This window comes from Micromys minutus, assembly GCF_963924665.1.
Source record: "Micromys minutus genome assembly, chromosome: 4".
Taxonomy (NCBI): Eukaryota; Metazoa; Chordata; class Mammalia; order Rodentia; family Muridae; genus Micromys; species Micromys minutus.
The window spans coordinates 82,913,818-82,929,455 of NC_137973.1; the positions used below are offsets into that span (position 1 = coordinate 82,913,818).

At 43.3% G+C, this 15,638-nt stretch overlaps 1 protein-coding gene across 3 annotated transcripts in view; it reads right to left on the reverse strand.

Moving 5' to 3' along the window:
- Positions 1-12,105: 12,105 nt before the first annotated feature.
- Positions 12,106-15,638, reverse strand: part of DNAJB4 (DnaJ heat shock protein family (Hsp40) member B4) — a 24,494-nt gene continuing 20,961 nt past the window's right edge. For all 3 annotated transcript variants that reach the window (XM_080915850.1, XM_080915851.1, XM_080915849.1), the window contains 2 exons: positions 14,514-15,082; positions 12,106-13,325 (listed from right to left, as the gene is read on the reverse strand). In XM_080915850.1, coding sequence (XP_080771976.1) covers positions 13,092-13,325; positions 14,514-15,082 — 803 coding nt within the window. In that variant the 3' untranslated portion in view covers positions 12,106-13,091. The remainder of the gene's footprint in view (positions 13,326-14,513; positions 15,083-15,638) is intronic.

Genomic DNA, 15,638 nt, shown 5'->3' on the forward strand with positions numbered 1-15,638 from the left:
GTCACTATGGCTCTGCAGTATAATTTGAGAACATGTATTGTGTTAACCCCAAAATTGCTCTTTCTTCTAAAGATTGCTTTGGGCACTCAGGGTCTTTTCTGTTTCTATACAAATTACAGGATTCCTTTTAATACTGTAAAGAATTTTATTGATATTTTGGTGGGGATTGCATTGAGTCTATACATTGTTTTCAGTCATGTGACCATCCTCATAATCAATATATCTCATAATATCAATGTTGCCAACCCATGAGCCTAAGGAAGGTCTTTCTATCTTTTAGTGTCTTCTTCAATTTCTATCTTCAGTGTCTCATGTTTTCATTGTAGAAGTCTTTCCCCTCCTTGGTTTGGTTTGTTCCCACTTTGTTTGAGGAGGGGTGTGTTGGCCTTGAAGCTATTGTAAATAGAAGCTTTCCCCTGACTTCTTTCTCACAACTTCATCACTGCCATAGGAAGGCTGCTGGGTTTTCCTATCCTGAAAGTACTCACCAGCTCTGCGACTTTCCTGATGGAGTCTTTGGGTTTCTATACCCTGACTTTCCCCATTGCGTTGTTGGCTCTAACTAGACAGTCCTCAATGGGAGGAAGCATATCACATTTCTTGTTGCTGTCCTGTTTAATTTTTCATTGCATTATTTGTGTAATAAATATTAGTAAGTATAATTGAATAAGCCAGAGTTCCCCTTGGTGGGGTCAAAGATGAGCTGATAAAACACAACTGGCTAAGTCTGATGCTCACTAACCTAAAACTCAGGACTCAGCACAATGAAGAGCGGATTCAGGTTTTCACTCTGCATCTAGGATCAGAGTGCAGCCTGGCGGCCTGTCTCTGTTTCTTCCATCCACTGGCATTTGGCATTTCTAACAATAATCAAATATCAATCGTGAATCGTTAAAATTCTCAAATCAATATAATCTTTTTGTCTACCAAAAGATTTATTGTCTTGTTGATAAGACAATATATACACCATTAAATGACTCATAAGATAGACTTACTAACTTATTTTTCTCAGTAAATATAGCCTCTGATTACATTAGTTTTGAGTAAATACACACAGTCCCCACCCCACATCCCCACTGTGGATATATCCAGTAAGCAAACGCTTAGGAGAAAATAAACACAGGGTTTGTTAAATGCAACACAGTTTTTCTTGGCATAAAGATGGAGTGTTTTACGGTTGCATGGCAACCGCAAACAACCAAAGATGACAGGGAGAGGAAGAAACAACTCAACTAGAATTCACACAGAATTTGCCGGGAATGATTGGAAATAGAGAACTGGCACATGGGGAAAAGGGGACAAAGATGGAATGTGAAGTGTGCAGATCAGTAAGAGTCGGCGGGTGCCTAGGAGCCAGAGGATTGCTCTGCGTCTGCCTCGGTGCTCACCTTTGCACGGGCATCATCTCTGCTGTGACTTGGAGAAAGTGCCGTGTTGTGGAGTTCCCATTACACTGCTTCTCCAAGGTTATGGTAAATAAAATATTACAGAGGCAAGAACAAGTCTGAATGCCTAGCAACTCTTTAAAAACATTTGTACAGTGTATACATGTGTGTGGTATGTATGGTGTGTGGCGTGTGTGTATGGTGTGTGTGTGTGTGTATGGTGTGTGTGTGTATGGTGTGTGTGTATATGGTGTGTGTGTATGGTGTGTGTGTGTGTGTATGGTGTGTGTGTGTGTATGGTGTGTGTGTGTGTGTGTATGGTGTGTGTGTGTGTATGGTGTGTGTGTATATGGTGTGTGTGTATGGTGTGTGTGTGTGTGTGTGTATGGTGTGTGTGTGTGTATGGTGTGTGTGTATATGGTATGTGTGTGTATGGTGTGTGTGTGTGTATGGTGTGTGTGTATATGGTATGTGTGTGTATGGTGTGTGTGTGTGTATGGTGTGTGTGTGTATGGTGTGTGTGTGTGTATGGTGTGTGTGTGTGTATGGTGTGTGTGTGTGTATGGTGTGTGGTGTGTGTGTATGGTGTGTGTGTGTATGGTGTGTGTGTGTATATGGTGTGTGTGTGTGTATGGTGTGTGTGTGCACACACATACATGAGTGCAGGTACCAGGTCATGAGTGTGGAAGAGGAAAAATTTCAAGAGCTGATTCTCTCTTAATGGGATCAGAGGATGGAATTCCAGTCATCAGATTTGCTGGGAAGTGTTTTTACCACTGAGCCACCTCCCCAGCTCAAAGTGTAAGCTACTTTAACACAGTGTGCTCTGCCGTAACATCGGAAAAGACAGACATGTTCAGGGAACATATATCCCAGCCATTCAGGATCAGACACAACACTGAAAATAGAAACACTAACAGGTTGATACACAAACCTCATCAGAGTGAGGAAAATAGTTTCCTTTATATAAACCCCAAACAGTACACCTGGTTTAAGAAATGCATTTTCATTGACGGGCTAAGGGGACAGCTCAGAGGGTAAGATACAGAAGGCAAGAGGTCACTGTGCAGAGTAGTGCTGGGGAAGCCAGGAAAAGTTCAACAAGGCTTTACCCATAGCCCCCAGAATTTGTGTTCCACTAATTCCAGAATCTTTCCCCACAATTCCTGAGCATTACTTTTAGGCCATAAAAGCCCTTGTGAGAGAGATTGCTTGCACTTCACAACAGCCCAACCTGTATGTGCTCCTAAGGGCAGACCGGCCCTGACTACCTCAGCCATTCCCCTAGACCCTAAATCTTGGGCACTGAGTCAGCAGTACCTATCTTTGTGGAAGATGCCAGATGTATTTTGTAAAGGATTTCAACGTAAACATGTCTTCAACTTCATTATGCTCATGGGACTACTTGTTATCAGGAAACCTTTCCCCCAAAATCTCAGTGTGCTTACAGATGGCGAAAACAGAACAGCTGCTGTCAGACTCCAGAAGTTGAACGAGCACCAGGTAACGCAGTCGAGCTGAACCAACTTCCATTCTTACCTCAGAAAGCCTGCAGAGACTCCGCAGCAGAGCACTGAGCAAGCAAGGCTGAGTGTGTATGACCAGCAGTCACATGAAGCTCACAGTGGCACGTGCTGTGACTCCAGCTCTCCTACAAGTCGGGAGGTAAGAGCGAGAAAATCCCAGGAGTTCATGGTACCAACAGAAACCCTGTCTCAAGAGATGAGGAAGGTAAGACCAGCATCAGGTATTGCCGTTTCTCACACAAACACACACACACACACACACACACACACACACACAAATATTTTCAATGCAAAGAACTACCTCTGAACATAACTTTTACAGTCATTTTTTATTTTTAGACAATCTCACTATCTCAGGCTGGCCTCAGAGTATGGCTGAGGATGACTTTGAAATTCTGATCCTGCCTGGTGCATGTGGTGGCAGAGATCAATTAGCTTCTCGACTGCTAAGCAAGCACTAAGCAAGGGCTTTACCCACCAGGCTACACCACCAGCTCTGTTACAGTGGTTGTGGGGACAAGGGACAGCTGTGACGGAGAAAAGAATTAGAAAATATTTAAAGAGAGATGGACACACTGTGATAGAGAAGAAATTTAGCGATTCTATTGTAACTTTTACACTGTGAAGTCTGAGAGCAGTTGCAGATGGTGCACCCGTCTTCCCAGCACTTGGGACACAAAGGCCACAGGATTGCCGTAAGTTGGAGGCCTCCCTGATCTACACAGCAAGTTCCAGGCCCAGTATAATTACATAGTGAGGCCCTATCTCAAAAGTAGCAACACCCCAGAATTTTTAAATGTGGCCAATACACTTTCCCTTCACTGGAGAAAGAGCATGGGTTGCCAGAAACTGGGAGTTGTTGGGAATTAGGTAGGGGGAGTAGTTTTTTCTTCAATTGTTATATTTTGGACCTAAAATAAGTATAAGTGGAAAAGTTCTCAAGCACAGCCAAATATCTCTTGCTTTATTTTCTGTTGGTGTTTTGTTTTATCCCGTTGTTGCTGTCAGGGTCTATACATGTGGCCCATGTTGGCCTTGAACTTGATCCTCTAGCCTCCCCTCCCAGACGCAGAGTTACAGGCATATGCCATCATCAGCCCAACTCCTCCATTGCTGCACTGAAAAAAATCATACTAGGAGATATTATCCAAAATACTTTTGCCGTATTTGGTAATCAATTTTGTAATAACAGTGGACTTACTCAATAAGCCTTTTTTTTTTTTTTTTTTTTTTTTTTTTAAGATACGGTGTCTCTGTGTAGCCCAGGCTGTTCTGAAACTCACTCTGTAGACCAGGCTGTCCTGGAACTCACTCTGTAGACCAGGCTGTCCTGGAACTCATGGGGACCTGCCTGGCTCTACATCCCAAGTGCTGGGTTCAAAGGCTTGCGCCACCATGCCTGGCATTTCAGTAAACTTGTAAAATTAGAATGTGACGTGAAAATGAGTCCTTGCAACCCCGGTGATTGGGTTTTGCTGTAACTTTTTCCGTGGCAGGGGTAAGCATGTCTCTGCCAAGCAGGGTAAGAACAGTGCCGCCTTCCACAGGGTAGAGACAACTCCAAAGGGATTCCCGAGGGAAACCTTGCTTTCTGTTCCAAAGTGAGTTCCTGGATTTGATTTTTTTTTTATGTGAGCACTTGCCTACATGCATGTCGTCATACCACATTCCTGCTGTTTGTGGAGCCCAGAATACAGTATTACATACTCTAACAACCATTAGACCTGCCTACACATACTTGTGAGCCATTTTATGTGAGTGCTGGGCACCCAAGACACCTCAGCCCTACAAGAGCAGCAAGTGCCCTTAAGTGCTGAACCATCTCTGAAGCCATTCAGTCCAGTTTTAGAAGAAAGGAAACAAGGGATAAGAGAATGGCGCCCATCTCCCCCCACCCCCACCCACCCACCCACACTCACACACACACTCACACACACACACACACACTCACACACACACACACACACTCACACACACACACACATACACAGTGGGGGTGGAGCTTATGATAGAGCTCTGAACACACAGTAATTGATTAAGAAATATTAGTGACAGGCAAGGTGGCAGCACTTAAGAAATGAAACCAGGAGGACAGGGAGTTTGAAGCAAGCCGGGGCTACATGAGATCCTGCCTCAAGAACCAACACAAAGATATTGACACTATTGCATAGTAATGGATGTTCATAAGCGGGTGAGCACCATTCTCCCAGATCATAGAATACTTTCTGAAGCAAGCACAGGTCCCCTTCACCCTCCATGTTTTATGGCATAATCCACTGCACTTTGGCTTTTTGTCCATTTGAGCCAGGGTCTTACGTAACCCAGGCTAGCCTCAAATTCATTTTGTAGTATCTGCCTGCCTCCACCTCTCAAAGTCCCGGGGTTATAGGCATGGGTCACTAGACTGTACTCTGAAGACAGGTTATTTGAACCTCCATGTTTAAGTTTCTTTCCCAGCTGTGAGTAATAAATAGCATTCCATTCCAAGGATTTTGGATTAAGAAACGTTGGCTTTTAATTTTGGCCAGGCATTAGCTGTCCACTCCTTCTGTCTCTGCAGGACACATTTTGGGTTGAAGGTTTTGTGGCTGACCTTATCCCTCCTCTGGGAGTCCTGCCTGGCTACAGGAAGTGGCCATTTCAGGATCCTTGTCTGGAACTGGTAAGAGTCTCAGCTACAGTTGCCACCATAGCACCCTGGGGCTTCCTCCCCCACCTCACCACACCTCACCACACCCCTCTCCAATCTCAGGTCTCTGGCAAGTCCTAAAGATGCCCTCCTCACCAACGATTTCTGTTCTTTTTCCCCGTTCTTCTACACCTGATCCCCCCCACACTCCATTTCTCTTCCCATCCCCTCTCCCATTCCCCCCACACTCCATTTCTCTTCCCATCCCCTCTCCCATCCCCCCACACTCCATTTCTCTTCCCATCCCCTCTCCCATTCCCCCCACACTCCATTTCTCTTCCCATCCCCTCTCCCATCCCCCCACACTCCATTTCTCTTCCCATCCCCTCTCCCATCCCCCACACACTCCATTTCTCTTCCCATCCCCTCTCCCATCCCCCCACACTCCATTTCTCTTCCCATCCCCTCTCCCATCCCCCCACACTCCATTTCTCTTCCCATCCCCTCTCCCATCCCCCCACACTCCATTTCTCTTCCCATCCCCTCTCCCATCCCCCCCACACTCCATTTCTCTTCCCATCCCCTCTCCCATCCCCCCACACTCCATTTCTCTTCCCATCCCCTCTCCCATCCCCCCACACTCCATTTCTCTTCCCATCCCCTCTCCCATCCCCCCACACTCCATTTCTCTTCCCATCCCCTCTCCCATCCCTCCACACTCCATTTCTCTTCCCATCCCCTCTCCCATCCCCCCACACTCCATTTCTCTTCCCATCCCCTCTCCCATCCCCCCCACACTCCATTTCTCTTCCCATCCCCTCTCCCATCCCCCCACACTCCATTTCTCTTCCCATCCCCTCTCCCATCCCCCCACACTCCATTTCTCTTCCCATCCCCTCTCCCACTCACTTTCTCTCTCCATCCACCTCTGACATCTAGTCCATTTCCCCTTCTGAGAGAGATTCAAGCATCCTTCCTTGGACCCTGATTGTTATTTGGCTTCTTTGGGTCTGTGGATTGTAGCATGGCTGTCCTGTACTTTTTGGCTAACATCCACTTATCAGTGAGTACATACCATTAATGATCTTTTGTGTCTGGGTGACCTCACACAGGATGATATTTTCTAGTTCCATCTATTTGCCTGGAAAATTCAGGACGTTCTTGTCTTTAATAGCTGAGTAGTATTCCATTGTATAAATGAACCACATTTTCTTTATCTATTCTTTAGTTAAGGGACATCTAGGTTGTTTCCAGTTTCTGGCTACTGTGAATAAAGCTGCTATGAACATAGTTGAGCAAGTGTCCTTTTCGGATGGTTGGAGCATCTTTTGGGTATATGACCTGGAGTGGTATACCAATCTCTGAGACTGTTAAGGATACCCTATTAGGCTTGCAGACAGGAGCCTACAACTGCTCTCTGAGAAGCTCCACTCAGCAGCCAATGGAAACAGATAAAAAGACCCACAGCCAAGCATTAGATGGAGCTTAAGGAGCCTTGTGTAAGAGTTGGCAAAAGCACTGAGGGGCCCAAAGAGGACAGGGACTCCACAGAAAGACCAACCAACTCAACTACCTGGACCCTTGGGGACTCCCAGAGATGGAACCACTAACCAAAGAGTATACACAGGCTGGACCTAGGCAACTCCCCCAGCCCCTTGACATATGTAACGGAAGGGCAGCTTGGTCTTCATGTGGGTCCCTCAGTAACTGAAGTGGGGCTGTCCCTGAATCTGTTGCCTGCCTGCAGATGCTGTTCCCCTAGCCTCAGTAGGAGAGGATTTGACTAGTCCTGCAGAGACTTGATATGTTAGGGGAGGCTCCCCCTTCTTAGAGGGGAAGGGGAGAGGATGATGGGGGGAGGATCTGTGTGAGGGGGTACTGGAAGGAGGACATGATATTGGGGTGTAAAGTGAAAAAATTAAATTAAATTTTATAATTTATAAAATTAATAAAAAGAAACATTGGTTTAAATGTTAAACATTAGTTATTTGAAAAATGTTACACTTAGAATCCAATAATTTAAAATTATAATAGGAAATTTCAGTAATTTAATACACTAAATACCACACTATTAGCTGTTAGCTAAATAAAGTTCAGAAGTGCATTTACCTAAAATAAGTATTCAGGTTATAAACTTACTTGGAAAGTAACAGGTCTAAATTCATGATATAGTTTATATTTCCTAAATTTGTAATAATCTTCTCCCAAATTGTTTTCAAAACATTTTTGCATGTTTCAAAAACATTTTGCATTATCTTCCTCCTTGGATATCTTTCTTAAATGTATCAACAAATTAGTTTCATAAAACATTTACTAAGCCATTTACCATAAATTTAACCCGGGAATCATTAAGAAATTGTTCTGAATAAGAACTAACCTGGGGTGGTGGGGTGAGATGGCTCAGCTCAGCAGTTCATCTGTGGATTACATATTGTTGAAAGAATTCAGGACAGGAACTCAAACAGAGCAGGAACCTGCAGGCAGGAGCTGATGCAGAGGCCATGGGCAAATGCTCCTTACTGGCTTGTTCATCATGACACCCTCAGCCTGCTTTCCTAGGGAACCTAGACTACCAGCCCAGGGGTGGCACCACCCACAATGTACTAGGTCCTTCCTCATCAACCTGAATGTTCTACAGGCTTGTGACAGCCTGATTTTATGGAGACATTTTCTCAGTTGAGGCTTCCATCTCTCAAATGACTATAGCTTGTGTCAAGTTAATGGAAGAAGCCAACACTCTCTCTCTCTCTCTCTCTCTCTCTCTCTCTCTCTCACACACACACACACACACACACACACACACACAGAGAGAGAGAGAGAGAGAGAGAGCTGAAATAGGCATACACCACCATGTCACACTCCATATTTTTAAATTTTTCTGAGAACTGTTATCAGACATTTTCTTCACTGTTGCCTTAGAGACAGATGCATTTAGCCCATCTATTTAGATCCCAGAAGTCCACTGTACTGAAATAGCATTGATAAAGAGGACACTTGCCTAATGATCTCTGAATTCAAACACATAAATACTAAACAAGACACTAAGAGCTGGATGAATGCTTACCACTGAATGTGGGCCAGCAATAGCTCAGTGGGTAACAGTACTTGCGGCTAAGCCTGATGACCTGAGTTTGAGCCCCAGGACCCACCCACATGTTCAAAGAGAGAAGCCTTCTGCACATCACCATGCTGCATGCATGTCCACACGCACAGATAAATACATGTAACAGTGATAAAGGAAACCACGATGGTAGCATCGTCAGGAGACATAGCTTTCCCCCCACATTGCACTGGTACTCACTTAAGAGGACCATAAAATCAAGAATATTTTTGCCTGACTGTTTCCCAAGCACTGAAATTAAAGGCATGGTACTGCATGCTACATTGTTCTACTTTTATGTTGTGTGTGCGACAAAACTTTTCCTGGGGACATGCAACACACATCTGTTTATCTGATAGATCTCACAACACACTGAAGTCCAACTTGGTGAACCAGTAAATTTTATCGGAGTTCCTGGCAGGAATATGGGTCAGGGGTTACTTACAGGAGCAGCAATAACTCACGTGCAGCTCCACAAAGTCCACCCAGCACAGGTGACAAACCCTGGAACCTGGAGCACACTGTACAATCTGCAGGCATCTCAACAGGTTGGAGAGGGTCCTCTCCGGGCACCTCAGTTGGGTTACACTTCTTCCAAGCAGCTTGGCTGGTTTCTGCTTCTTCCAGGCAGCTGATCTGGTTCTAAAGTCTTTGCAGCTTGCCTCTGCTCAGTGTGAGGAAGTACTCACGGTTTTTATTACTTTCTCTGGCAGGGAGGAACCTAGAGAATATGGACCATCTCGGGCACTTGCTGGAGCTACTTTGAGTTGTTTACCTTCTGCTTCAGGAGAAATTTCACAAATATCACTCAATTGAAAATAATTTTCATGGCCTGAAAATCAGATAATGTGGGCGTTAGGTGTAGCTCATTCACGAACCACTTGCCCAGGATGGGTGAGACCCTGAGTTTAATTCACAACACGGGAAAAGGTATCAGATAATTTCATATTGCCATTTGTATAGTCAAGAAATTGTGTGTCTACACTCAACACTTAAACTAATACCAAAGTTTCATGAAGGCAAACAGATCACAGCATGGAACTGTTATTCTTACTAACAGTTATAAAAAAAAACAAAAAACTGCCCACCCCTCAGAATGCCATGCTACATAGTACACGTGTGTGTGCCTGTGTGTGTACACATGTGTGCGTGTGTGTGGTTTCTATGATGGTTTGAAAGAGAATGATCCCTACACACTCATATGTTTGGACATTTGGTCCACGCTTGGTAGAACTGTTTAGGGAGGACTAGGAGGTGTGGTCTTGTTGGAGAAGGTGTGCCACCGGGGTCAGGCTTTGAGGTTTCAAAAGACTAGCCATTCCCAGTTACCTCTCTGCCTCAAGCTTGTGGATCGAGATGTGAATTCTCAGCTTCTGCTCCAGCGCCATACTTGCCTCCCGGCCACTGCTAGGTACCAACATGACAGTCATGGACTCTAATTATGTCAGCCCCAAACATGTTCTTCCTGCTGTAAGTTGCCTCCATCGTGGAATCTCATCACAGCAACAGAAAAGCACAAGGCAGACTGAAATATTCCGAGACCTCTCCCATCAGGCAATGTTGTGGTGCTAAATACACACTGAATGTAGATGGAGAACCTACTAGGCAGCTAGGCTGTGCAATCTAACAAACTGCTTTGGCTGCACCCCTGCAGAGCATGTTGTTGCATCTAAGACTGTAGACAATTATAACACAACAGTAAATATGTTTCTAAATCTAGGCTTGGCATGGTGGCACACACCTGTTCTCAGGAGGCTGAGGCAGAGGCCGATGGATCATAAGTTCATAGCTAGCCAAGGCTACAGAGTAAGACCCTGTCTCCGAAAAGTTAATTTAAAAAAATCAATGTCCAGCACTGTAAACCTGGTGGAAACACACGGCTAGAAAAGTCAAATTAGACACTTTAAAAAAAAAAAAGGTTTTACAAGTGTATTGCCTGTGGTATGTGGGTGCACCACATGCATGTCTGGTGCCCATAAAGACCAAAGAGGTGTCCTCGGAACTGGAATTACAGATGGCTGTGAGCCACCAAGTGAGTGCTGGGAACTGAACCCAGGTCCATTGGTAAGAGAAGCAAGTTTTTAGCAAGTTTTCCAACTCCTAAAAGGGACATCTTAGAAATCAAAAGTACTTTCATATTTAAATCTGAGAATTTTTAATGCTTTACTGTAACTATTCAGTATTTAGTGAAGCAATGGGCACCACACTCTGAAGCACATCTCCTCTGCATTTACATAGCTTTGTGCGTTTATCTACTGCTGCCACTGAACTACATCCTCAGCCCCAAGAGTGATCTGCTTTAAAAAGTAGCTGAAAGATTATTCACGTTTCTAAACCCTTTATTTTGGCTCAGAGAAAACGTTTACTCAGTAAGATTGTAGTAATAATTGCTGACTCAAAGCAGGTGTGGTGTGAATGGTGCATTTATGCCAGCACTCAGAGGCAGGAAGAAAAACTCCCAGCAACTTAACGGGAACCTGAGTCACGTGGAGCAACATACTGGCCAGGGCAACACAGTAAGACCCTACCACAGAACAAGCAAACACACACACACACCATCCCCAAACAACCCAAAAGCTGCATGATGTGGGTTTCGAATATGAACTACAGCCACCACTCCAAGACTTCAGCTCTTTATAGTTGTGAATTTCCATGATGTTCAAGGAGATGGTGTGATTACCTCAACTCTCTGGCATTTAAACTTTTTTTTTCTATTTGCAACTAATGTATGTAGCTTTCACCAACAATTCCAAGTATGTACCTCAGAGAACACAACAGTTTGTTTACAAATGCTCAGAGCATCATTAGTCATCCAAGCCACTGAGTACCCAGATGCCCAAAACACTAATGAAGAGCTAAACCAAACGGGATTCTACCAAGTACATGGCCTGCCACACAAAGGGATGGAGTTACTGATGCTGAGGCCAGACTGCACCTTGGAAACAATGCTGTGCTAAGTGAGCGACATCAAATAAAGGAACCACACGTTGACTGGTTCTGTGATGTGATAGACCTAAGAGAAAACTCCATCGTGGAAAGCACATCAGTGCCTCCGGGGCTGAAGGGGAGAAAGAGAGGACCACAGACTGTCCACGGGACTGGGACAGCGATGGTGACTGTACATGTCTGTGAATACACTAAATCCAAAACTGTCCACTACAAAGGCAAGGAGAGAGCTGGGAGGCACTTAGTGTGTACACAGCTCTGACTCCAGTCAACAGCACCAAAAAAGGACAGGAAATGAATGTGAATTTTATCTTGCAGAATCCTATTTCAGTACAACCACAATGTACGTGCTTACTACAACCTACACTGAATTTCTAAATCACTCCACATTCTATATAAAAGCTTATAGGGCCTAGTACACCATATATATTTATGTATAGATATATATCATTCTGAAAACTGTTTCATAGAAAAATTTTCATAACATCACTTTTGATGGACATAAAACAGAAGACAGTACAATTTTAAATGTAAATATATTTAAAAATTAAAACACCTAAGAAATGCAGTCTATATACATGAGAAAGTAAGCTATTTATACAGCAGCAAGCACAGCACTGCCCACACTCAGCAGTGGTTCTGTTATGCCAGATTCCGGATAATGCCATAGTGGTAGGCCACTGTCCTACAGGGATTGTGTAAGATGCATAGCATAAGAAACGCATAGGAGACTGGAAATGGAAAATTAATGCCAAGTAACAGTATTCTCTCTAAAAACAGATATCTTAAACTAATGAACCACAAAACGAGCTTATTAAGTTCAAGATTATAGTGAACTAGCATAAAATTACATGTGGCCATTTAAAAATGATGTTTCTAAAATACCAGTAACACTGGCTATTGGGATTTCCACGTGAGATAAAATGCCATTCGCTTTCTTGTTCTGAAGAGGTCTGCTTTAAGAACATCACAACCATGCTCTAAAGGATGCTACGGCACCCTTGGGAATTCACAGCAGCAAAGCATGTGCACCCATAGGCTCTCGTACCGCCCAGCACAGTGTGACCTAGACTGCACTTCTGTGTCACTTCAGCCTTTATTCTCCTCCACGTGTTACATATACAGTTCAGAATTTAATTTCTATTAAGGGAGCCTATCACACCGATCATTTAAACACACACACACACACACACACACACAGAGTAAAGTACTTGGATGATCTAGCACTTTACTAGAAATATACCTATAGACCACAAAACCAACTTTTACTTATAAATAAAATACTAAAAATTTCTGATTTGGGAGAAATGAAATACAATACAATGAATGACTTTCATCTCTACTGTAAAAATCCATTTTGCCTATTTGAACCGTCTCTATTCATGCAATTTAATGAGCCATCAGAAGAGTTTACACATCTTTATACAGAATTCACATCAGTCACTGCCAGTACTTTTATATTTTCAGTGTCTTATCAAAATATGGATAGCAAGGTTCTTCTCGTTCTATGAGGCAGGGAGATGCTTCCTAAGGATCTCTTTGGATGCTGCAGATATGGCGTCCGGGAAGGTCACGTCAAATTCTATCAGTAGGTCACCACGTTGGTCAGGGGTTTTGGGAAATGGCAGCCCATATCCAATGATTCTTCTCCTCATCCCAGGTTTCACAATATCAGTGACTGACATTGGTATGTTTCTTCCATCCATTGTTGGCACATTAATTGAGCAGCCACACAATGCCTAAAGTAGAGCGAATACAATGAAGTTATTAATAAACTTCCAAGCTAAGGAAGAATAAGATTGTACTAAGTAGTAAAAGATAATACCATGAAGGTAAAATTTTAACTTCCAAAAGGATTACAACAGTTAGCAAACCTTTTTTGTACTCTAAAAAACCTGCTCAAGAGAAGCATAATCAGAGATGTTACCAGACAAGAGAGGACAGAGAAGTAAGGATGTCTTCCACACTGACTTAGGATGTGAATAGTCAGGCTGCAGAAGCCTGAGTAGGAGAAACGGGAGGACTTTAGAGCTGAACTGAACAAAACAGGAGCAAGACCTATGTTCCAGAAGACCTGGGGTGTCTACTGGATGCCATACAGTTCCTGTTGAACCACAGAGGAACCATGACCAAGACTTCACACTCAGAAATGCACAAGGAACTCAGAAACATCCACAGAAATTAGCAATTAGAGCAGAGCGTGAGGTGGACAGAGGTCGTCCCGATCATCTGTGACTGCCAAGTACCCACCCTGAACAAGGACTGCGCCGTGGCAGGCACTGGGACAGAGTGAAGGCTAGGAGTGATCACACAGCGTGGCTCTGAACAGAAACCAAACAGTAATAACAGCAAATCCAGGGAAAAGAAAATGTATTTGGGGTAGAGGCTGGATTTACCTTTTAAACTGGTTTGGAATATATGGTAGGGTATACTGAGCCATTTAAATTTTAAACAGGGACATGACCCCATTTAAGAACGTGGCACAAATAAGGACTCAGTACTTTATTAAGGAGCAGCCGCATCATGCACCACGTATCATTATAGACTTGTTAAGTTTTAATACCTGTTCTATAAATCATACCCCAAACCAATCTCTTCAGAAGAAACGTACTAGTGGACTACAGCAGTGGGATGAGCAATACAGATCTCACAGAGCACAACCTAAACCTAGAGTTAACCCAACACTTGCCATAAAGTATCTAATCAAGCTTGCACTTAAAAACTGGCATTTAAAAATCAGTAACTAAATTTAGAAACTATGATGTACTCCATAAGAGATGTAATAGTTGCACTTCCTAGAGAGTTACTGTGAGGAATAAAATTATGCAGAACATTAGATAAAAGCCAGCTCCTGCCTAGACAGTTCTCTAAGATTAATCACAGCATTCATCTCTTTGGTCTTAGAATCGTAGGTCTTACTAACTTACCTCCCGTAAACTAATTTTTGCAGTATAAACTATATTTGATCCGTCTCTCTTAAATTTGGGATGTTCTTTGTCTTTAATAATGAAAACAATGTCTGCTGGGATACTATTTGGTGTTTCATCCCCTTCCCTTGGGAAAGTAATTTTGGTGCCTTCTTTCCACCCTCTTTTGATCTCAATGGTGAGGATTTTGTCCTCGGATCTGTAGCTCCTTCCATCGGGGTTTAGTCTTTTTCGAGAAATCTTCATCCGTTTGGTGCAGCCACTATATATTTCTTCAAGCGATACTTTAAGTTCATGAATAATGGGAGGGTCTTGTTTGAGACGGGAGGGTCCCACAGAATTCCTGTCTCTCGGATATCCATTCATGCTGAATCCAAAGGCACTAAAGGGATCTCCATCTATTTCCATTTCTTCAGAATCTCGGCCTCCACCCATCCGTCTCCCAAAGAAAATTTCAAAGGGGTTGGAACCTCCAAAAAAGGCTGCAAACGTGGCATGAGGGTCTCCGTGGAAAGTGTACCTGAAGGTACCTCCCTGTCCATCAGTGCCTCCGGCTCCTCCCTTCAAGCCTGGGGGAAGAGATAATAAGCCTAATTAGGAAACAGGTTGCAAGTCTAGGCAGCTGACCACTTACAGGTCACATTGCTAATAAACTGACTTAGCACTTACGGTCTGAAACATCATTAGAATTAAAGAGATTCGCTTCTGAAGATCCATCCTAAGTTAAAGTGTTAGCTTTTAAATCATTCCTCCGAATTCTTGTTTCAGTAATTTCTTCTTGAATCTTTGTTTCATAATAAATATGAAAAATAAGAGGAAATTTAAGCTCCCTTACCTGAAAAACTCCTATTCTGGCATATTTAGTATTACAAATTTAAGAATTTTAAAGATGTCAGTTGAGAAGATTTTAGTAAAACAAAAAAAATTGAAATCCTAAGTACCATTACAATAATAAGTATAACAATACAGTTTATACTAGTAGCTTTATTGCATTCTTTCGCTGTTATTTCAAAGATTTTTAATATTTTAATTGTGTGTAGGCACGTGTGTGTGCATCTGAGCACCCGCACATGTGCGGGTGCCTATGAAGGTCAGAAGCATCGAATCCCCTGGCGTTAGAGTTGG